The 24806-nt window shown below is 35.2% G+C and overlaps 1 protein-coding gene across 1 annotated transcript; it reads right to left on the bottom strand.

The window, feature by feature from the left end:
* Positions 1-3711: 3711 nt before the first annotated feature.
* On the bottom strand, positions 3712-24555 carry LOC145260375 (PCNA-associated factor-like). The gene is made up of 4 exons (XM_080118320.1): positions 24357-24555; positions 9922-10002; positions 7044-7191; positions 3712-4148 (listed from the first exon to the last, which is right to left on the bottom strand). Exons 1-4 carry the CDS (start codon positions 24397-24399, stop codon positions 4118-4120), a joined length of 303 nt encoding a protein of 100 aa, XP_079974446.1. The 5' UTR covers positions 24400-24555; the 3' UTR covers positions 3712-4117.
* Positions 24556-24806: the final 251 nt, after the last annotated feature.

Below are 24806 nucleotides of genomic sequence, written 5' to 3'. Positions count from 1 at the left end.
GTGATTTTTTTTTTTTTTTTTTTTTTTTTACATGGTGCATTACTCAAAATTACATTAAGGCCTAAAACTGCACCATTTGTTCATTTTCAACTAGGAACTTTCGAAACTAAATTTTCGGGGGGGGGGGGGGTGAACTTGATTATTTTGGTTTTTTTTATGCTTCGTTCACTGAACTCATGGGGAACCATGCATGCTTCACTTGCGTAATTAAAAATGTTAGTTTATGGGGGGGGGGGACTTCTTTAAAATGTTAAATTTAAAAATACATAGGAAACACTTATATTAAAGGAATTAAATAATGAATAATGTACTTATTTTGATACTACATTTCATTTCTATCCTCAATTAGTGAAGTAATTCTAGACTGAGGCAGTTTTTATTTTGGATCTAAAAGAAGCTTATTTTAATTTGTATTATTTCCTCTAAGATTCAAGACACTTCAAAACCAGTACATTTTTATTTTAGGCGAGTCTCAAAAAAATTAATTTCATTTAAAAATTCTAGAAATTGTAAATTTTTGTAAAGGAAGCATGTAAATACCCATTAAACATTCATTTCTAACAAATATTTTTTCAATTTTTAAAAACTTAGAAAGAGGTTATATTCCAAAAATCATAAATTGATCGAGCACTTTAAAAAAGCAGGAAAAGAAAAATTATGAGGAAGCAAGACATGATCAGGAGTGGCCATATTGAATGTGTTAAAATTTCGAGGGTGACAACTCCATTCGATTATTCAGATTTATGCACCATGCTATAATTAACCACTAAAAAAAAAATGCTTGAACAATTTATGTGAGTTTTAGAATATATCTTCATTCTGTGAAGAGTACATACTAGTGATAGAACGATTCCAATGCAATTACCAATTCTGTACTAAATTCCCAATTCCGATTATTTTTAAATCTAAATATTTAACTATAAAAGTGTTATCTTATCCCTATTATTGTATATAAAAAAAAAAAAAAAAAAAAAAAAAAAAAAAAAATCTTGAACGTCCCGATATTTTCTCAAATGTAAAAACATGTGAAGGGGGTATCAAAAGATTTGTTTCACTGGAAGTTTAAAATCAATATTTCTTCCTTTATTATTACTACAAGCAGTGGAAGATGTTTCTTAAAACAAAATCAAATAAAGATAATTTAAGGAATCAGATTTGGCATCAGAAAATAGGCTCAAGTTTTTACGAGCCCCACCCTCTCAAACTCAGATTCCAATTAATTGTCCCAACACTAGTACGTACATAAAAATTTTCCTGCATTTTTTTTTTTTTAATTACACAGGAATCACCACTTATCAAGGCCGAAGGCCACTCAAGGATAAGGGTCAATGTGATTATAGCGTAGTAAACCTAAGTAGTGGGAGTTTTGTAAATTGGATTACTTAGGGGGACAAGTTCATCAAGAACTTGTTTATGTTGGACTTGAAGACAATCAGCTGGAAAGCAGGCAATCAGATATAGGCATGCAGTTCTAAGAAAGAAGCTTTGTTCGTGGAATCTACATTTATGTCTCCGCAAAGACTAGGAGTGTGGGAAAGTATTGACATTAATTTTGGCCAGACGAGTGTTTTTCGTGAAAGTTTGGTGGTGGGGGGGGGCATAGATTGAAACTCAGATGAGCACTTGTCATGCAAGTAACGATAAAGCAGAGACAGGCTCACGTCTCTTGTGGGAAAGAGGCTGTACCCTCACTAAAGCAGCTCCTGCCCAGATGTGGCAACAGTACTCCATCGTTGGCCGTACCTGGTTTTTATATAGGTAGAGAATTGCATCAGGAGATCTACTGGAGCGGTAGAAGAATCCCACCATTTTTCCAGCGACCTTGGCAATGGATTTGATATACGTGTTCCATTTCAGATCAGGAGTAAAAGTCAAGCCCAGAAGCTTGTCAAAACATGAAGCTTCCAAGATGAGAGCTATTCATTACAATTGATGCCAGATTCGTTTTTTGTTCTTTTTAAAAAGTGCACTTTTAAATATGCATTGGATATAATGTTGAGACTTGAAATTAGAATTCTTTCCGCTGTTTTTTTTTTTTTTTTTTTTTTTTTAAACAGGGGGGTGGGGGGATGTGTATTGTTCCATTAAACTCCTTGTTTATATAAAGAAAACAGTAAGTGTATGCATGTATTTAAATATTTAACCGATACACTCTTAAACTACTGGTCAAATAACACTGAAATTAACAGGAAATGATAATCATACACCAAAGATGGTTTATAGCGAGTAAAATCTTTTGCTGAATGAATAACGCATACAGAAATATGCTGTTAAGGTTTTGCACATGTGCACATTCATTCATAGCTTGAAGGGATTTAATTTTTAATCTTATCTGTTGATAGCTTAAACGGTAGGGAACGCAACTGGAGCAATAAATGTTCTGGTTTCGATTCCTGCTGATAGCACCAAATTTTTTTTTTTTTTTTTTTTTTTTTAAATCAGTAATATATATATATATATATATATATAATATATATATATATATTCTAAATATAAATTGGCTCTAATTAAAATTAAATCAGCATATATTACGACACCCACCTAGTGTTGTTTAAATAATATTACTTTACTAAAAAAAATCATCCATAATACAAAGCCCTGCTCTGCTTTAAGCAGATTCTCAGTCTTAATACTAGTGTAACGGGAACGATGTCCCGGGCCTGCGTCGTCTAGTGGTGGACCCCTCCAGCGTGACCAGACTCGCACTGGAAAACATACCTCCGCTGCTCCAGGCACGTTAAACGTGCAAGACCCCAAGTCCGTGTGGCAACATTGTTCTCTTCGGCCGTCACTCTGGTTTTGAGTATGTGTCTTCGTCGTCTGGCGTCAGGGCATACCTGAAATAAACTGCATCTTCACTTATGCCGGCAATCGAAAAACAAAGAAAAAACTGAGGTCATTTTCGTTTAAACCAAATAAAATAATTATTTGCAATCATTCTACATTTGTTTAAAGTCGTGTTTTCGTTATCCGCGCTTCGTGATGCAGGTTGTATACTTGAGATATCAGGTTAATTCTCCAGCTAAGAACAAGATCTTTTCAAGTTAGTTCTTATTGAGAGTTCTGCCCCTCGGACCCCAGGCGGGGCGAGAGACGATGTGTACGCTTCGCTCGCTGACCAAAGACTGCCAAAACCCTTCTATATCTTTTTCGAGTAGGCGATCGTTGTTTATATCAAAAGCATCTTCCTTCCTTTTCTCCATTATCTTCTATTCCCCCCTCTTTCTTCTCTTGTGAATTTCTTTTTCTGTCCCTCTATTTTCTTATTCTTTTCCCTTTCTCTATTGTTTTGTGAACATATCTGTCAAACTAGCTTGGTGGTCTGAGTTAAAACACCATGGGTCCCCGACTCCGAGCAGACATTTTGGAACCCAAATTCTCGAGACGGTCCGAATCAATTACGTTAGTTAAAACTCATTCTCGCCAGATCCAACTATAAAAATAATCTCTTTGTCGAAATTCCCATTTTCAGAGTTATCTCTTTTGTTTCCGCCATTAAAACAGATACCATGTCTCCCCAAAATCTCATAAACGCCTGTCTTAATCTTTGACACAGTATCAGCACGCACCCCCCCCCCCCGGGCCATAAGCATTCTTATCTTCACCTAGCTGAACGGGACACCCGGCATTGTTCGGTGTCCCATCACACTAGTTCCCATTTTATCCTTTTTTTTATAATCAGTTGGAGAAAAAACAAAAAACAGTTCTGGATCAGCTTTATACAATCATTTTATTCAGCATTTACTGAAATTGAGGTAATGTCAACTCCTCTTCCATTTGGAGAAGAGGAGGAAAAAGACAAATCTTATCACTCCAAAATGTCCAAAGCGGACGACAGTAGATTTCATATGGTTTAACTTGCTTCCTGTTAATCAAATGTATTTTATTTTGTGATGGAATTCACACCGAGGAAAACAAATTGAAGGAGGATAAGAAAAGTTAATAAAGTCATTAAAAAACCAACTACGGATGAAAATATACAATGAAATTAATATACATGGGAATATGTGAAGGAAAGGCAATCAGTTAAATCTGTAAATATACAATTTTTTTTACTTTTTGTTTTGTTTTAAAAAAAGTTTAATTACAAACTAGCAGCAGATCTCCAGAAAAGATCTTATTGCTCATCTGGTGACAAATCTGTAGATCTGGAAAGAAAAAAAAAAAAAATTCATCTCAATATTACTCATACGGATATAATTAAGAATAAAAAAATTCTAAGACTATTTCACAAAATGTTATTTGTCATTTTAGAAAATAATTCCAAATTCGATATTTTCTAGAGCACTTTACCCCTCCCCCCAAAAACACACCAATCACAAATGGATCAAGTAGCTTTATTTGTATAAATTTTTAAACAAATTCAAACTCCCAATGTTAATAGTTGTCTAAAAATTTTGCAAAAATATTAATTTAGAGTTATTTACGTCACAAGATCGTCATTTAGTTGTAAAATTTGATTTTCTTGTTTGAAAATAAAAACTACTTGATCAATTTACAGGATTTTTTGTTTTTTGTATACAAAATTTTTTTTTCCAGTCATGGTTACATAAAAAAATCTATATAGATTTTTCTTTATTTTTAGTCGTGTGCAAGCGACTCTAAGTCACTCCGTCGGTCAGTCAGGCCAAGCACAAAAGTGTTACGGACATTTTGGTTAAGATCAAAGGTCTGTTCTTAATAGATGCTGTTCTTAGCTTTTTAAGCTTTTCTTGGCCTTTTGGCCAAGATCAAAGTGTAGCATCTTTCCGACAGATACTGCAAGCAAAGACCATATGTGGGAGCAATCCTACATATAAGACCTTGGTCAATGTAGGGACAACCCTTCATACCAATTGTTACTATCCAGCTCCCCTACCCCCTGGGGAGTTGGTCCCTATTTCCTCTTCACATCAAAAATCGGCCTTGTGTCTAATTTGCTCGGTGGGGGAGCAAATAAAAACCCTTTTATTAGCCTTTTGGCCAAGACCAAAGTGTATGCAAGATGACCAACTGTGGCACCTCATGGTTACTGCCACCTTCCCCGACCTCATTCTCGACCCTTCTATCGAGAGCCGTCGCAGGGAGAATCTGCCAACATGAAAGAGTGCCAAGCCGCACTAAAACGACTACCAAGGTCCAGCAACCTTGTGACTGCTACCCATAGGGAACTCTACAGGGATCTAGTGAAAGGGCCGCTGACAACCTGCTATGCGCGTGTTTGGGTTGGCAGCAGAGTGAGATCCGCTCTGCGGAGTTGGGTGCCAGGTTCGAGTCATCTGAACAATTGAGTTCTCCTTGACCTGGCGATTGGCCCGAAATGCACTTCCACTCAACAACATACAATGCAGTTCCGGGTTTTTGAGTCGCATGATTGTCCCCGTTGTGGGACAACGGATGTAGGAACGACTGATCACGCTTTCTTTGAGCATCCTCGGCCAATTACTGTATCCAATGTCGTGGACAACGTGAGGCTGCCATGGGACCGGGAAAGACAAATGGTCTACGTTACGATCCTGGATGTGGCAAGAATGGTGATTTGGGCGTCACTTTCTTTAAACACCAACTACAGGCAAAGATCAGATGTGATAGAAGGCTGCATCGCACGGCATTTGACAGAAGATGGATACACGTAGCAAGTCTGCGTGTACGAAGAGGAGCCAAATTTGAATACATGTTTCCCGCCTAGGTGTGGAACACGCAGTTCTGTGAAGTAAAATTAAACAAGTAGCCTCTCAGCTAGCTGAGTGTGTGTTCCATCCCTCCCCGATTAGGAAGCCTCCAAGATACCCACCCACTCCTACTTGCAATTTTTGTTTTCACCCCTTCCTCTAAATTTTACCCATCTTGGAGAGAAAGAAATACAAACTAACCCCCACCCCTTACCCACAAAATTTCCTTTTCTCCATTCACCCCCATCTAGAGGGCATTCCCACTTAGAGACTGACCCGCTTGCAGAAGCAAGGTTCCTTTTACAAACCTAGTGGAACGGGCAGTCTATCAACTAGATGGGGTTGGGAGGGTACTACTAATCACCTTCTGTTTTTTTCTTTCCCCGCCCTCGACACCAATGAATTATTGTACCATTTTTATTGTTATCTTTGTTTTTTTTTGTTTTTTTTTACACGTCAATAAAAAATGCTTTAAAAATTGGGAGTTAAATAGGACGTCCCCCAGTACGAAAGGGTGAATGCAGTTCTATGGTGAAAGATACTAGCTAGGAGAAACTTGATTTTGTTTAGTTCTCAAGTGACAAGGATGACCAACGATCCCCACAATCCCCCTTTTTGAGTTAGCCATGTGCCTAAGTTTTTTTGTTCATTGTTGATTTTCACTGTATTTTTAACATGAATAAAGGATTCAATATCTCAGTGTAGTATCTGTTCTTGTGATATAAAGTGGGGATCACTTTTCTGTATTAATTTAATGTAAAATGATCACCCACTTTACAACCAGTCAGTCTCAAAGCCATTCAAGTCATTCTCCAGATCATTCAGGTTGTTTTTGAAGGATTCCAGTTATTTTTTAAGCATTCAAGTAATTCTTAAGGTTATTCAATTCATCCTTAAGTTCATTAAAGTCATTCTAAGTCATTTACTTTTTATTATTTAAGTCATTTCAGCCCATTTTTCGGTCATTTTAGTTTATCTTTCAGAATTTCATATCAATCCTACATTCACGCATTCATTCATTACACGAGAGCACACGACTAATGGCTATTGGCCTTGCGTTTTTTTTTATTGTTTTTTTTTTTTTTTATTGTTTTCTTTTTTTTTTTATAGGAGGTAGGAATAAGTTCTGGACAAGCACTTTTTTCTAGTTACTTGAAATAACTTTACTCAAATATAACCTAGAAATATAATTTTAAACATTTTTTTTTTTTGTTATAGAAGATGTAAATCCTGAAAGATATCAACTTAAAAAAAATTTTTAATGAAATTTTCTTATAACTGAAAATTAAAAAATTGTTTTAAGATAACATTTTCTCAAATTTTCAGCAAGATTTAAAAGATAAAAACTATTTGTTGTATTTGTATGATGAAAGAAAAAAAAAAAAAAATTACCCTTCAGAAAGAGACGAAGACTCTTCTTTTTTGTCGTTGTTGCTATTACTCGAGTGAGCACCATCATTGACTTTGAAAAAGCTTGTAATATTTCGTTGCCAATCAGGAGTAGGTCGAGGGCATACAGGATTACCACCAGCATATTTGTCTAGAAAAGAGAGCAAAGAGTTTTAGCATGTTACAAACAGGAATATGGAGTCAAGAGCAATCTTACTGCTTTAGGTGAAAGAGAAAACTAGTTGATTTGATGGAGGAAAGAGGATTCTTTTTCAACATATCAAGAGACATTTTAGATTTTCTATAGTGCTTGTATAATGTATCTATTGGTACAAGGTATTTTTCTTTTGGATATTCATGCAGACACTGAAATACCTCTGGATCAAAAACGGTAAGTTCTTTTGTTTACTCACAATGCCTGTTCAAAGTTAAATCCTTTTTCCAGGGGCTCAGAAATGCCATTGGAGGAAGCGAAGATTCATATTGAAATATAATTTGGAAAATAAAAGTTAAATAGTAAAATATTAAGTCTCTGATCAGCTATTTACAATAACACTAATTCCCTCATCTTTCTTAGAAGTTTCACAACGTTTCAGCCAACTATTCCTCTGGCCTTCGTCAGGTGGTAACCGTGACGGGATAGGAACTCTGAATTTCCTAGCTGTATTCTCAGCAATTACTGCCATCCATAGTTGTCTCACATTTTGGTCAAGTAAGCCTCCGGCCAGCTTTGAGTAGGATTGAAACCTCTCTCTTCAGACAATTCTCACCTGGAACTGCAGAGATTCGACATCTCTATCCACTGCGCCACGAGCCCTGAAGGGCGATCAAGGCTGAATTTTTTGGTCTTATAAATCCACGTTTATTTTATTATCTGATCTTCCATGGTCGTGTCCGTACTGAACGGTATATACATATATTATTGAATTGGAATTCATTGAGAGGAGTTATTTATAATTTATTTATTGCGGACTATTACCCTCATCTTTCTTAGATGTTTCACAACGTTTCGCCCAGCTATTCCTCTGGCTTTGGTCAGATTCCAGAGTTTAACAGAAACATTTTCCAATTTGCCAAAATATGCCTGAAGAAGGTTACATCAGCCGAAACGTTCTGAAAATAACTCAAGATGAATCATAAGAATCCAAATAAACAATCCTCGTCTAGAAAAAAAAAAATTTAGAAACGTAGATTTTATATCACTATTTCTGTTTAAATGTAAAATAAGCTGAACAGTCAAAATGTCTTGTAAGCAATGGGGCTTTGGTCTAATGTAGAATTGCACTGTTCCAATGATAATGCCAATTTTGGCTACCGAATCACAACAGCTGCTTAAATCTCAATATTTTGTATAAGAAAGTCTTTCCTTACCTTTTGTTCCTGCATTAGTTGGTGGTTAATTTTTTCAAGAAAATACATTTCATATGCAACAGAACTGAATTAGCGCATCATAATGGATGGCAACAATCCCAAAATAATTTCCAATGAAACCACTAGTGGTAAATGCAACTCTTAATGTTAAGAATGATTAAACATTGTAAAATAAGCTGAACATCGTCAAAATGTCTTGTATGCAATGGCGGTTTGGTCCAATGTAATAAGAATTATTGTAGGATTGCACTGTTCCAATGACTATGCCAACAGCTGCTTAAATTTTGATCAAGTTTCTTTTAGGGGAGGATATTATCGAAAGTAATTACAAAGGTTATGAATATCAAATTTTGGCTTAATGCAAAGAAAAGTAGACATCTCTACAAAACCAACATTCATCAATGCATTAAGCACTTGTCTCCTCCTTAGACCCTCACCCCAAGTCTAAAAGGTACCGTACTGTTAGTCAAGCTTCAACCCCTGTCCCATCTCAATGTTGCATCTATGTTTCAGAAGTACTTTAATGAAACGTAAGAGTGCATATGAGCACGTGGGAAAGTATCAGCAACAGCGGAGGATTGCTGGCTTGTGAAAAGATTAGCAGTAGCCGAAAAACACACATATGTAAATGGGGAAGTGTGTGCATGAAACAAAAAAAAAAAAAAAAAAAAAAAAAAAAAAAAATCCACCATGTGGTGGGAGAAGCAAAGTGGACAAAGTGAGGACGAGAACAGACCAGCGGTGGACAGGTTTGGTTTGGTTGTTTTACAGCATATCAACCCTTTTTCAGGTTATTTAATGCCAAATCCAGTGATTCGGAAGAAATTATTTTCAAGTCTGTTTCTATTTAACCAATAGTTGGGACCCTAATAGGTACTACCACTCCAGGTCAGAGTGGACCTGGGAGCAATGGCAATTAAGTGGTGGCTCCACACTCCCCAAAGCCCGCAAGCTGGGGAACTTACCATCGGATATAGTTTAAGGTCATATCTAGGACCGTGGACAAAAGGAGAAACGCACACCATGCTAAATGGACATGTGGCAGCAAGAAACTTAAGTGGTTCTGAAAATAACAGTAATAAAAACTTTTGTTAAAAAAAAAAAAAAAAAATTAAAAAAAAAAAAAAAATGCCAACCCAGATTATTTCTTTCCTTTGTAAGGGCATGTTACAATGTGCTTTGATAACTCATCGCACACACATGCCCCAACAAACCCATCTATAGAAGCAAATCATTAATGGTCCATAGATGCGGGAAAGCTTTCTACTCTAATAGCTTCTTTCCTCAGACTTTTAAACTTTAGAATTCTCTCCGCTTCCGACTGTACTATAACATGCAGAAGATTAAATGTAATGTGAACAAATATTTCACCCATCTCCTCAGTCCCTAATAGACATGGGGCTAATAGTAGCCCCTTACATTCTACGGGCAATATGGCGGGTGGGGGTGTGAGTGGGGGACAATTTTTTTTTTTTTTTTTTTAAATTTAAAAAAAATAAAAATAACTTACTTCCAGATGATGATGGAGATGAAGGTTCTGACGATCGGCTGCAGCTTCCAAGAATTTTCCGGGGAGCCCTGGCAGCAACAGCTGTGAAAGATTAATTAATACAGAAATACATTAAGACAGAAAAATGGAAGGTAAAGTTTGACATATTTGATGAAGAAAAAAAAAAAAAAAAAAGGTATTTTTGTCATCGTTAGATTAAAAGAAAATATTCCATTCTAACTAGACATTTCCTGTTTTCTATTGTTGATTCATGGAAAAAAAAAAAAAAAAAAAAAATTAGAAAATCATTTTCTTTCAGTAAATACTTTGTCCAACTAAGATTTTTTCCTTTTATCTTTGTGATAAACAGCAAAATTTTCAATGGGTGCTATGTATCCTCACAGCAAATTTAATTCTTATGGGATAATAAAAATTTCAATATAATACTTTACATGCATCCGAAATTCAAAGAATATTAAAGCAATTTTTTTATGAAGGCATTCTGTTAGGTTCAATTTTTTGATTTAAAAAAAAAAAAAAAAAAAAAAAAAAAAAAAAAAAAAAAAAAAAAAAAAATGGAGAATTTGAAGATATTCAAATAGATTTTATGTAATAAAGGATATTTTGTTGCTGTGTTATGTTATGCTGGGACAATATTAGGTGGCCTTGCTGATAGTCGATGTTCTAAATCGACTATTATTAAAAAAGTAAGATGTTAGCAAATGAACATTGTTTTGTAACTTATGTAGAAAAACATATGAAGAGAGAATGTTATTGATAAGGAATGCTTAGTAAAATATTTTGGTTAACTTAGAAACAACAATGAAAGAATGTGGTGAACATAAGCAGAGTTTTCAAACCTAGGAATAAAAATAAATTTGGCCAGAAAACGTGACGGAAGGTAATAGAAATAGTTACATATATACAAGAGGGCTAGATGGACGAGGACAGTGTTGGAGACAGGGCCATATAAGCCCTGTATGGGGGTGAAGCAGAGACTAACAAGCGTGTAATCTTTCAACACAGAAACAGTGAAAGAAAAGCTGTCTAAAATATAACCAGACTACTGGTCATTTCTTTCAAAGAAATGACCATTTGGCTTTTGGCAGATTCATCAACCAAGATTCGGATGAAGAAAGGTATGACCTCTTTATTAGCAAGATGCATAATCACCCAGAACTGTGTTCCATCCCCTTCGTCTTATCCGTATTGTAAATTCCCTGTAACCCATGCCATACACACATCCACACGCATTTTATGAACATTAGACAACAAAGAAACCTTACTATATACACAACGCACTTTATATACACATACATATAACCCCCCCCCCACACACACACACACAACGTAACGCTTGTGTAGACTGGTTGTCTACAAAAACAACGCATTTCAGGTGAAAACATTATGTACTTACGAGCTATGTCGAAATTATAGATTTCGCTAATTACAAAAAATGATCCCGTAGAAAAATAATTATTCATAAAAATAGAATTTATTGAATATCAAGTTGTGGAAAAATTGTGACCAATTTTGACTTAAATCAAGAATCCACAATTTTTAAACAGAATGTAATTGTAATTGAGTTTTGTTAAAAAATATATCTATCACATCTACTGAATCATTTTTTGTAATTTTTTAAATTTATATTAAATTCCGACATGAGTACATAATGTTTTCACCTGAAATGTGTTGGTTTTAAAAGAGCAATAATCTACAAGCACGAAAAAATGCTTTATTAGATAAAATCTTGATTATCTTTGAATTCTCCACTCAGATTATTTTTAATTACAAAATTATGTAATGTTTTCACCTGAAATGTGTTGGTTGACCGCACTTTTTTCTTGCGTTAATTTACAGCAAAGTAGACGATATGTGAACATTCCTATTACCGTCATTTGTTCTTTGTATGTTTCAGCTCTCACTGGTAAGCAGCCTTTTATGTTGGGCTGATTAAAGTCAATACCAATAATCTGATTGATCATCCTCACTTCCTTATGGTGCTATGAACAGGATTCAATCCGTGTGGTATCCAGTCTTGAACTATTTTTTTGCTGGATGCAGGCATTTTGGACGATGGTGCCAAAGAATATGCCTATTTTCGTTGCTAACTGCACCACAGGAAAAAAAAAAAAAAAAAAAAAAAAAAAGCTATCCAGACGGTGACAGCTGATCACTCACTGGGTGATCTGGCTCATGTAAAGGCGTTTCCTTAGTAACACCTGACAGTTCTTTGGCACCTGTTCAAATCACCACATTCAAACCTCCTCTGGTGTCTGTCAAACTCCCAGGTGTTAGTACAAGTATGATGCACCCACAGTTTCGTAAATTCTTAGTGAACTGGAATGCGTTCAAGAACATTACTGATATTCTCGTGTCCAAATTTGCCAATCACTTCCTCAGTGTCTGTGAGGGAGCGGTTCAGAACAGTTTGATAAATTCATATCCTAATTTTCTCAAAATGGACAGGCCTTCCATACTACAATGTTTGGAGACTGTTGTCACAGACAAGGTTAATCTTGCAGTGCACCAAATGAGTTTTGGTAACCTTACTCGGCATACAGGGGAAAGTATTAAAGAGTACATAGTTCACCTAGAATCCCTTGCTGCTAATTGTGAATTTGCTTGTCAGTCCTGCCAATTTGACCTCTCTGACATGAATCTGAAAGATCAGTTCATTCGAGGAATCGTTGCAGACATATTGGCAAAGGCTGCTCAGCTCAAGACTGCAGGACGTTATTCAACATGCAGAAGCCTTTGAAACTGCACTGTGACCAATCACAGCTACAACCATCTTCCACAATTCAATGTGCACCAGATTAGTGTAATATTTGTCAATGTCCTAAGCAGAGTCATTCTCAGAATTCTACTCCATCCTTTTCACAGCAGCGTCCAATTTTATTTACAACTTTTAAGGCAAGTGAAAAAAAAAAAAATAGGATTTTATATATATTATATATATATATATATATATATATTGTCCACGGAGCCTATATCTAAAATTTCAAGTGTTTAGACACAAAATTGGTGGAGGAGTTTGGTAGAGTTCTCAAAAGTCAAATCATTGAACTTTGACCCACTTAACAGCTAAATTTCTGGCTGAAACCCAATAAGATTTTCCCAAATCCAGTACCCTGTATATCAAATTTCGAGTCTGTAGACTAAAAATTGACAGAGTTATTGCGTAGGGAAATGTACACAGACACAGATGCGTTCACTTTTATACATATAGGATTTTTTAATTTGATCTTTTCAGCTGTAAAAAAATGTTGAAATTTTTATCAAACTACATTTATTTTATTTAATTTTTGTAACATGAAATGGGGTGGGTGGCGGGGTGTAGAATACCTATTAAAAAAAAAAAAAAAATCCAATATATTTAACGAAACCTACTTTTATTATGCAAGTTTATTTAATCTATCTATCTATATATATATATATATCTATATATCTATATATATACATATAAAAAGCGAAAATGTATGTATGTATGTATGTATGTATGTGTGTCTGCTAAAAACTTTCGACAGACGCGACGAAAATTCACAAACTCGGTATCATATCGAAGCCCCATCCTTCGCTTGAAAAATTGGCCAAAAACGTTTATTTTTTCACCCCGAAATCGCCAATTTTCGACAGAGGGGGGGGGGGTCAACAAAAACGTGTTTCTCGTAACGATGACCGATTCTACGCATGCGTCAGATTACGTCATGACCCGATTTACTTTAAATAGTTGAAAAACCGAACACATTTTGTCTACATAGCTTTAGCGCAGTTGATTAGCGCGTTTGTTCATTATCTAACCGTTTTGGGTTCGAATCATGGTGCGAGATGTTTTTTTTTTTCTTTCTTTCGATTTTTAAAATTTAAATATTGAACCCTGTGTTATTTATTTAAGCCATTTTTCACGTAACGTTCATTTTTTTTTTTTTTACTTCGCTTATTCTTAGCGACACCCCAAAACACCCGGGTGTCCACCAATTTTTTAAATTTTAATATCGAAACAGGCTTATTTAAGCCATTTTTCACGTGTTTGTTTTTCTGTCTTCATTGTTCGTTTGCCTTACGTTAAATTTGTTTTTTTTTTTGATGTTTTGACAAATATCGAAAAATTAGCCCAAAAGGGACCATCAGAAATGCGTCAACTGATCGATTTTCGGGGGGGGGGGGGGGGGGGGGGATAAAAAAAAAAAAGGTGACATTTTAATGTTAAACATTACATATTTTTAAATCAATTTATAACTGCCCAAAAAAATACGGGCACCAACTCTTCTACATAAAGTAGGGACAACTTGTATTTAAAACCCACCGAGTCATGTCACATGATCTTGACGTCGGCAAGCTCTAATGGCAGTCTGAATTCAAAATTTAAAAATGTTATCTGTAAAAAAAAAAATTTAACCCTCACACAAGCTAAACTATGAACTTCTACGCTATGACAACGTTACCAAAGTTATTAGCACATTAAAAATAGATACGATAGTTAAAGGAAAATAACAAGCCAAAAATGTGAAGTAAAAAAAAAAAAAAAAAAAAAAAAAAATGCTTACAAAAAACATTAACGATTGAAGTTTTTACAAAAAAAAAAAAATTTAGTAACAGTCTTCAGAGTAAGGAAGACACAGACAGACAGAGAGATGTCTAGACAGGAAACGAAATACGTAATTTAATAAACGCTAATGTGAAGTAAAACAAAAAAAATAAAATACTGCTACATCATCTCAACGCTCCCGCGATGACCTCATTTAGTGGCTATCTTTCAATCAAACCTCTTTCACTTGCTTTATAAGCCTTATTTTAACACTATAATCAATTCCTCTTACTCTTGGCCTACACGGTTAAGTGGTTGGAGTTTGTTTCACCTCCGCGTCAAGGCTCCCGGGTTCACTCCAGCCTCACGACCAAAACTATTTTTTTTTTTTCTCTTTTACATCTTTAGACACGCGGGCAACGTTTATTTTACTTCGCTTATTCTTTCGTTTACCCCCCCCCCCATACAGATTTTTTTAACATCATTTCAGGGTTATTACTTATCCCCCCCATACACACACTCAGTACCCCGCCCCACTAGTGTATATGAAAAATTGTTATTGTCAGCTCCCACTCATATCAGAGTATTGGGTCCTGTTGCTTGTCACCAGTCTCCTATCTTTTGGGGGGGGGGGACACACACACACACACACACACACACACACTGTGGCTCAAGTTGGCGCAATGGAAAAAGTTCTAAAATGAGAAAAAGCATGTTTTTTATAGGTTTAATTTTCCATTTTGCATGGGTACACAGTTTTTGTTGTTCCATTTTCTTAGCTGATATAGAGAATTTCTGGTTTGGTAACTCTTGAATACGTAACAAATTGTCCATGTGAAAAAAAGCTTGGATTGGTTTATATTTCACATGATAATTAGTACACCAAATTTCAGTTGCATTACATGTGGTGGCATCCCTGGCAAATATAGCTGTTGGATAATTAACCACTTTATCTGCTTTCACAACAGTGTCGATGGATTTGTATTTGACTACCTCACTTGAAATTTTACATTGAATAATAGTGTTAAGTTCATGGGCGTCTTTGTATTGACCTGCAAAAATGGCTCATTCACTCAGTCAAGTGGAATTCTTATAATTTGAATATCTGCAAAAACCTTTTAAACTAACTGTTCTTTTGATGAAATAAAATTACAGAAGTTAAGTCAAAGAATTTTGCCCTTAACTCTGATCAGCTGGCACTTTTTCGTACATAATTTCCCATAAGTGATGCAAAAATTTGTGCGGATCGAACAGTCTGCAACTGGACATGCATATTTTGAGTTAAGTTTAATGTCTTCACATGGAACAAAAAAGTAGAGTATTTGAGGCAAGCATTTATTTCATCTGCTGATGTTGATTGAAGAATAACAGGTAACATTTGTCTGAAATCTTCTGCAAGCAATATTACTGCATTCCCAAATGGTCTGACATTGCCACGCAAATCTTGCAAGGATCAACCAAGAGCCTCAAGTGATTTTTTGCGTACCATTGTGCATTCATCCTAAACAATAAGTTTGCATTTCTGCAATATTTTTCCCCATATTGGATATTTTGGAGATGTCGAACATGAGATTTTTGAAAAATTGAATGTTTTAAAGTAGAATAAATAATTCTACTTGCCAGCAAGGTCGCAGGTATTCCTCATGCAGCAAGGGCTAAGGCTATGTCATTTTGTTACCAAATGGCTGCCAAAATCAATTTAATTAGAAAGGTTTTACCAGTTACTTCTGGTGCTGTTCAAGGTAGCAGTAATTTCAAAATAACTTCTATTCTCACAGTCAGTAAATTAGGTGACTAAAATAGGATTTATCCATGTTTTGACAATACCTTATTCACTGTAATTAATTTAGGAGACTAAAATAGGATGAGGGATTAGAGATGGACAGATAGAGAGGAAGATACATAGATAGAAAAGAGAAAGTGAGAGGAAAATAGAGAAAGAGAAGGAGATAGAGATAAAGGGATTGATAGATAAAGAGAGAGGAGGAGAGTTAGAAACAGATGAGACAGAGGAAAGGAGAGAGAGAGATGGAGAGGGTGATATAGAGAGATGGAGAGGGTGATATAGAGAGATGGAGAGGGTGATATAGAGAGATGGAGAGGGTGATATAGAGAGATGGAGAGGGTGATATAGAGAGATGGAGAGGGTGATATAGAGAGATGGAGAGGGTGATATAGAGAGATGGAGAGGGTGATATAGAGAGATGGAGAGGGTGATATAGAGAGGGTGATATAGAGAGATGGAGAGGGTGATATAGAGAGATGGAGAGGGTGATATAGAGAGATGGAGAGGGTGATATAGAGAGATGGAGAGGGTGATATAGAGAGATGGAGAGGGTGATATAGAGAGATGGAGAGGGTGATATAGAGAGATGGAGAGGGTGATATAGAGAGATGGAGAGGGTGATATAGAGAGATGGAGAGGGTGATATAGAGGGTGATATAGAGGGTGATATAGAGAGATGGAGAGGGTGATATAGAGAGATGGAGAGGGTGATATAGAGAGATGGAGAGGGTGATATAGAGAGATGGAGAGGGTGATATAGAGAGATGGAGAGGGTGATATAGAGGGTGATATAGAGAGATGGAGAGGGTGATATAGAGAGATGGAGAGGGTGATATAGAGAGATGGAGAGGGTGATATAGAGAGATGGAGAGGGTGATATAGAGAGATGGAGAGGGTGATATAGAGAGATGGAGAGGGTGATATAGAGAGGGTGATATAGAGAGATGGAGAGGGTGATATAGAGAGATGGAGAGGGTGATATAGAGAGATGGAGAGGGTGATATAGAGAGATGGAGAGGGTGATATAGAGAGATGAAGAGGGTGATATAGAGGGTGATATAGAGAGATGGAGAGGGTGATATAGAGAGATGGAGAGGGTGATATAGAGGGTGATATAGAGAGATGGAGAGGGTGATATAGAGAGATGGAGAGGGTGATATAGAGAGATGGAGAGGGTGATATAGAGAGATGGAGAGGGTGATATAGAGAGATGGAGAGGGTGATATAGAGAGATGGAGAGGGTGATATAGAGAGAAAGATAGATTGAGAGAGGAAAGGGAGAGATGGATAGAGAGAGATATTAGAGAGGAGAGAAAGGGGAAAGAAGCAGGTGAACTACACTTCACCGTTTTTTTGCTCGTTCAGTAGAGAAGAAATCTTTCGAGACTGAGGCAATTTTAATTTTTTGTTACTATCCAGAGTAACCCTTTTTTTTGGGGGGGGGGGCTGGATTTTAAATTTAATAAAAGATTTTGTAAAATTTGAATTTAACATGAAAATACTATTTTAAAAAATAGCACGATAACAAGTGCATAAGTGCCACTTTATGTACTCCTTGGGCGTTGAGTTCCATGGCGACCAGCATAATTATTTAATGGTCGCTCCCTTAGACCCCCCCCCCTTAAGGCTAATGCATGCGCACGTAACATTTTTTTTTTTAATTTATTGAGGTTGGCTTAGTAACTAAACGATTTATTGATAATTTTGTAACCCTTAAACGCATGCCGGAAGATTTAAATTGGTTCATTATTGTTGTAATGAAAAAAAAAAAAAGTTTCATTCAACACAAAACCAAAAACACATTAATGATAAATGATTTATTATTCTATTCATTGAAATTTAATAATTTTTAGATAAGAAAAAAAAAAAGTTAAAAAATAGTTGCTTATGTGCGCATGTAAAAATGTTTGTAAAAGTGAGAAATTATTTTAATCATTTAAAAAACCTGTTATTTTTGTTTTATTTTTAGATTAGGTCCACCTTATAACCACCCCAACATCCTCATCTTAAGAACAGCTTCCGGAATAAACACCCCTTTTTTTTGGGGGGGGGGGGCGCTATTTGCAAAATTTAACTGATATTTGTTGTCAGCATACCACCCGAAAATACCATTAAAAAAAAAAAAAAAAAAAAAAAAAGGGAGGGGTTTAGTGCCCGTTGCAGAGAAGTAGATTTATTTATCAATAAAAGTAGTCATTTAAAAAAGAAAATTGTGGAGGTGGACCTAAATGTAAATATTTACCCCAAAAACTATCCCGAAGTTTATTACAAAAACGTTTTTTTTCGCACTATTCAACAATTTGTTCATCCGCGCATGTAAATTAAAAAATATTTGTAAAAGTGAGAAGTTATCAGTAAATGATTTAGTTTTTTTTTTTATTTATTTTTTTTTTTTTTACATTAGGTCCACCTCCAAATGTTAAGAACGGCTTTCAGAATAAACACCCTCAACCTCTCCATGTTAACGGATTTCGGAATAAACACCATTGGGGGGGGGGGTCAACATACCCATCCGCAAATACTATTAAAAAAAAAAAAAAAAAAAAAAGTCATTTAAAAAGAAATTTAAAATCAAATGTTTGTAAAAGTGAGAAATTATTAATAAATGTTTAGTAACATTTTTCGGTGCTAATGCAGAAACTGATCCGCGCTATTTTTTAGATTGTATTTCCACGTTCAATTAAAGTTTTTTTTTTTTTTCATGCCGAAACACTTATTTTAGTGGCCATCTTTAGTGCATGATTGTTGAAAATGTGGCCGTTGAGTCGTCCAAAGGCAGAGGTGGGCTGCTCTGATCATGTTCTCCATATCCTTCTTGTATATGGGAGCAGATATTAGGATGTCCCCCTTTTTCTAGTGGCCGGTTGTTTGTGGTGATAAAGTATGGGAGTATCAATCCTGGTAAGTGTTGGACGAGGTTCTTGGTCTTGTCCATGTTGACCTGCATCCCAAAGCGTTCATAGGCAGTTATATGCATTTGCTAATGATTGCAGGTGCTCTGCCATCTGACCTGAGGTGGCATTGTCATTACCACACTAGTTCTTGCACTGCACACAAGTTTATTCTGGCACGGAGTTGAGCGAGGTTGAAAACGCCTGTGTCTATGGGGGGGGGGGTCTCATTGAGCATTGCTACCATCTAGAGCAAGAAGCACGTGGGAACCAGAACACAACCCTGCTTCAACGAACCATTGATGAGGAATGGGCCTGAGAGAGAGTTCCAATGGCAGACTCTCCCCGATCATTCTATCATGGAGGGCACGCACCCGTTTTACAAAATCTTGGACAACCATACCTTGCAAGGACAGCCCACATGGCATGTCGTGGCACTTTGTCAAAGGCCTTTTTCAGATCCCAGGAAATGAACTGGATGGGCTGTTGTCCAAGGCTTTTCTCTTGTAGTTGCTGCACACAGATCATACCTATGGTTCCGCAGGAAAGCCGAAAGCTGCATCAGGACTCGGTAGGACGTTTTCTGAGAGGATGAAGAGGCGGTTAAAGAGAATCCAGGCTCTTAGCAATTCTCAGTAATGGTATATTCTCTGATAGTTGTTGCAGTTCTCTATCCCCCTTTCTTACAGATGGTAATGATGTTAGCATTGCGGAAGCCATTTTTATACAGCACAACATATTGAAAATATGAGAAGCAAGCATCAAGCGGTTCCTCAGCTTAGAGCCAATATGAGGAGTTCTAGGGGGATGTTTAGTTCTGAGGCTCTGCTGGGCTTCATGCACTTCAGGGCCTTGTTGAAGTCCTAGACGGAAGGTAACATTTGATGGACGGGGTGCTGTGCTGCAGGTGTATCAGAAATTTCGTGAAAATAGTAAATAATTCCACCCCATCTTTCCAAGCTTATAACTCCTCGAAAAATGTAATTCAAGCCCTAATTTTTTTTTTTTTTTCAATTAAAAGGAGCAAGGACCAAGGTTTCATTAAAAAAAAAAAAAAAAAAAAAAAAAAAGTGTTTTTTTTTAAAAAGGTTTTAAACTTCGGACTTTACAGGTAAATTTCTAAAAAACGGGGTTTTTTTTTGTTTTAAATTTGAATATATTATTTATTGACCTTTTCTCTTCAATTTGTGATATATAAAACTATTAAACATAAATTAATTATTTACTTTTTAATAGAAACTTGAAAATGGGGGGGGGGTGAATTTAAAAAAAAAAAAAAAAGTTTGTCTAAAATATTATATTCGGTTTATTGGAAAGAACAAAATTTCACATTGACCCTGAAAATATCGTAAAAATAGAATCAATAGAAAAATTTTGATTGATTTTTAAAGTTTAAAAATTGAAAAATATTGAGTTCAGAAAATTCATTACTGTTTAAAAAAAAAAAAAAAAATATTTCTATTACTTTTAAAACAACTTTAATAGTTTATTTTGGAAGTATAATCCATAAAGAAAATAAATAACCCACTTTTAACAGAGAAATTACGAGGTTTTTATATTTTATTCGCAGTTTCGTGTTAAGGGTGTCAAAAATTCCTACAAAAATTCTGATACACCTGTGTGTCAGAATTCTTGTAGGAATTTGATACCTCTAACACGAAACTGCGAATAAAATATAAAGAACTCGTAATTTCTCTTAAAAGTGGATTTATTTTCTGTATGGATTATACTTCCAAAAATTATTAAAGTTGTATGAAAAGTAATAGAATTTTTTTTTTTTTTAATGAAATTTTGGTCCTTGCCCCTTTAATTGAAAAAAAAATAAATAAATAAAATAATAGGGTTTGAAATCCATTTTTTCGAGTATTTATAAGCTTAGAAAGACAGGGGGTCGAATTATTCAATATTTTTCACGAAGTTCCTGACACGCCTACCGCAACTGCTGCGGGGCGGGGGTCATTCACAGGAGATCATCTGGAGTGTACGCATGATCGTTGAGGAGACTAACTGTTTAGAATACTCTCGCTATCCATGATGGTCGTGGGCCCGTCCGCCGTCGCATAAATTTTTTTTTTTTAAAGTTATCAAAGGCAAGATAAGTTACTTTTCTACCTAGCCGGATAAGTTCTTAGTGTTTTTATTTAATGTAAAATGTTTATTCGGTTCGCAAAACGAGTAATGTTAAACGCAACCGGATTACAAGAAAAGATGGCCGCAATGTCTGAAGAGCCGATAATCACATCAAAATAAGAAAAAAACAATATGGCTGTAGAAACCCGCCCAATATATGTGACGATAAACGAAATTTCAGCACGCTAACAAAAGTGCACAAGTACCGCAATTTTCCATAAAAATCACTTTTAACTAGAAATAATTACTCAATGATTTTTTTGGGCTTGTATTACGGTATACAGATTCGAAAAGTTATTAAAAAGAATAACATGTTATCAAAAGTTACTTTTCTACCTAACGGCGATCGGCGATGTATTGGAAAATTTAAAATGGCGCCCGACTCTTTGACACGGTAAGTTTGGGAAAAGGAGTTATAAATAAAGAACTAGACAATACTGTTAGAAACTAGCTCAATATATGTTACCGTGACATACGCCGACATAATCAGTGGGTTTTTAACAGTAGTCTGCATATTTTCTTTTAAACTCCATTTCCCAAACTTACTGTGTCAAAGTCGGACAGTCGGGCACCATTTTAAATTTTCCAATACATACATCGGCGATGTATTACATCGCCGATGTATGTATTGGAAAATTTATGTATTACATACATCGGTAAACACTTTTTCAGCTGAATAAACATGTTACATTAAATAAAAACACTAAAAACATATCCAGTTAGGTGAAAAGTAACTTCTTGCATTTGATAACATTCGTTTTCTGGGTCAATGTCAAGTTTCTTTCCAACTCTTCAAAATTTTTTTTAAATGACGACTTCATAGGTTTTCGGTGGTGCTGAAAACGAATATCACATTTAAACTTGTGGCAAATAAGTAGTTTAGTTTCCATGATATGAAGAAATTACTTTCAAAAAGTGGAGGATCACTTTCCTAAACTTGACGTAAAATGAGCACCTACTTTCTGGCCACCTATTAACTTCTTCATATAAAATATAACTGATATTCGGGGTTTGTATTACTGTACACAGATTCGAAAAAGTTGTCAAAAAACAAATAAATGTTATCAAAGGCAAGATAAGTTACTTTTCTGCCAAACTGGATATGTTTTTTGTGTTTTTATTCAATGTAACATTTATTCAGCTCGAAAAACAGTGTTTACCGATGTATTGGAAAATTCAAGATGGCGTCTCACACCCTCTTTAACACCGTAAGTTTGGGAAAAGGTGTTATAAATAAAAACTATACAAAATACTATTAAAAACCCGCCGAACATATGTCAACCTATGTCACGGTAACATATATTGAGCGAGTTTTTAACAGTATTTTATCCGGTTTTTTATTTATAACATCTTTTCCCACACTTACCGTGTTAAAGAGAATAAGACGCCATCTTGAATGTTCCAATACATCGGTAAACACTGTATGGTTTTTCGAGCTGAATAAACATGTTACATTGAATAAAAACACGAAAAATATATCCAGTTTGGTAGAAAAGTAATTTATCTTGCCTTTGGTAACATTTATTTGTTATATATTTGTTTTTTGACAACTTTTTCGAATCTATGTGTACAGTAACACAAACCCCGTAACTTTTACGATGATTAACTATTTGGGCGGACCTGAAGGAGTTCCCCCCCCCCTGCAGTAAAATTGTCTATAAAAGATTTAACTTTCATATTAGCAGGGAATACATTTTAAACTGGCCTTTTTGGTCAAGATCAAGGTGTAGTATCTGTTCTTCAGGTGCTGCGGCCGCTTCCATTTCTTGTTCTCTTTCGGTGGAGGATCAGTCCTTCACAACTGAGACAATTTTTTTTATTTTTGTACCTTTTCTCCACGTTAAAAAACGACCTTGGTGTCTGTCCCGTGGGGAGGCATAGTAAATAGGTACAAGTTTATTTAATAACTTAACGTGAGAAAAATCATGTTCTAAATTTTTCTTTTACATTTAAAATAGCTTAATATTTTTTTCTGATTGACCGAAAAGTGGGATATCAATTTAATAGAACGTTATCATTTAAAAGTGATCCCAGGTTTGTATTACTATACAGATTCGAAAATCTTGTCAAAAAACAAATGTTATCAAAAAGATAAGTTACTTTTCTACCTAACTGGAAATTTTTTTAGTGTTTTTATTTAATGTAACATGTTTATTCAGCTAGGAAAAAAAACAAAAAAAAAAAAACAGTAGTTACCAATTTGCCAAAGTATTACCAATGTATTGGAAAATTAAAAATGGCGCCCGCCCGACTGTTGAACACGGTAAGTTTGGGAAAAATGAATTAAAAATAAAAAAAACTATACAAAATGCTATTAGAAACTGGCTCATTATCTGTTACCGTGACATTGGTAAGTTTTTAACAGTATTTTACATTTTTTATATTTAACTCATTTTCCCAAACTCACTGTGTTCAGAGTCCGCCGCCATTTTTAATTTTCCAATACATCGGTAAACACTGTTTTTGAGCTGAATAAACAGGTTACATTAAATGGTGCTGTTTTACAAAACAAAACACCCTCTCCTCCCCATTTTAAGAATGGCTTTTTTAATAACGTTATTTCAGCATGGACCAATAAGTGCACTAGTACCCATTAAATAAAAACACTACACAATTATCCAATTAAGTAGAAAAGTAACTTATCTTGCCTTTGATAACATTTAACATATGTTTTAAAACTTTTTCGAACCCAAAAAGAAAACGTGGAAAGGAATTAATTTTACTGCAGGGTGGGGGGAGCTCGTTCAAACCTCTATAGTTGATTGTTTTTATGGTACTTGATTAAACTGTATAAGCGCCCTTGGGTTTGTATTACTGTACACAGATTCGAAAAAGTTGTCGAAAAAACAAATATATGTTATCAAAGGCAAGATAAGTTACTTTTCTACTCAACTGGATATATTTTTTTATTCACTAAGTTTAAGCTGATGTATCTAGTGATCGGGCAGCCAATTTTTTTTTTTTTTTTTTTTTTTTGTACTTATGACCTAAAAGTTCGATAAGCTACACTTGAAGCTTGAAGACTGCCAAGGGTTACATCTTGAAAACGATGAAAATGGTGACTTAAATAAGTTTTTGATAAAGCGAAAAACTGAAATTAACAACTGAAAAAAATTACCTTTCCTGACAGCAGAGCATCCATCAGCGCGTGTTCGAACCATTTTTGTTTATATATATATTTGTTTTCGTATATGAAAAACCAAAAAAATCGTGGCTTCGAAAAAACTTTGTTTCTGCCTTTGGACAACAAAGAAAAAAACTGCTCGAAATGAGAACTACGCTCCGACTGAATGGTGGCGGGAAATTAAAGTTCGCGCGTTTATGCAAATTACTTCCGGTATTTATTTATTTAATTTTTTTTCAAAATACAGATTTCTTTATGTAAAAATTAAAGTCATAAAAATGATTTTTTTATTTTCAAAACAAATAAGTAATGAACATAATAAATAAATTAATTAAATTACTTCGAGTTTAAAGTTCGGAACATTTCGTGAACTGTCGGCTTTTTAGAGATTCCATAATCTATGTCAACTGTTAGTTTCTCATTACCGTCTTTTTTTTTCTTTCT

The sequence above is a fragment of the Euprymna scolopes genome, chromosome 36 (genome assembly GCF_053919585.1).
Source record: "Euprymna scolopes isolate OS-2025 chromosome 36, ASM5391958v1, whole genome shotgun sequence".
NCBI classification, from domain to species: Eukaryota; Metazoa; Mollusca; class Cephalopoda; order Sepiida; family Sepiolidae; genus Euprymna; species Euprymna scolopes.
The sequence above is the reverse complement of the archived record's forward strand: the minus strand, read 5'-3'. Positions and strand labels throughout refer to the sequence as shown.

Bases quoted from the DNA above. Each gene is read 5' to 3' on its own strand.
- LOC145260375 (XM_080118320.1), bottom strand. From the start codon at position 24,399: ATGGTTCGAACACGCGCTGATGGATGCTCTGCTGTCAGGAAAG. The intron at 10,003-24,356 runs GTAATTTTTTTC...AATCTTTCACAG, and splicing joins ATGCTCTGCTGTCAGGAAAG to CTGTTGCTGCCAGGGCTCCC. The intron at 7,192-9,921 runs GTAAGTTATTTT...TCTCTTTTCTAG, and splicing joins ATCTCCATCATCATCTGGAA to ACAAATATGCTGGTGGTAAT.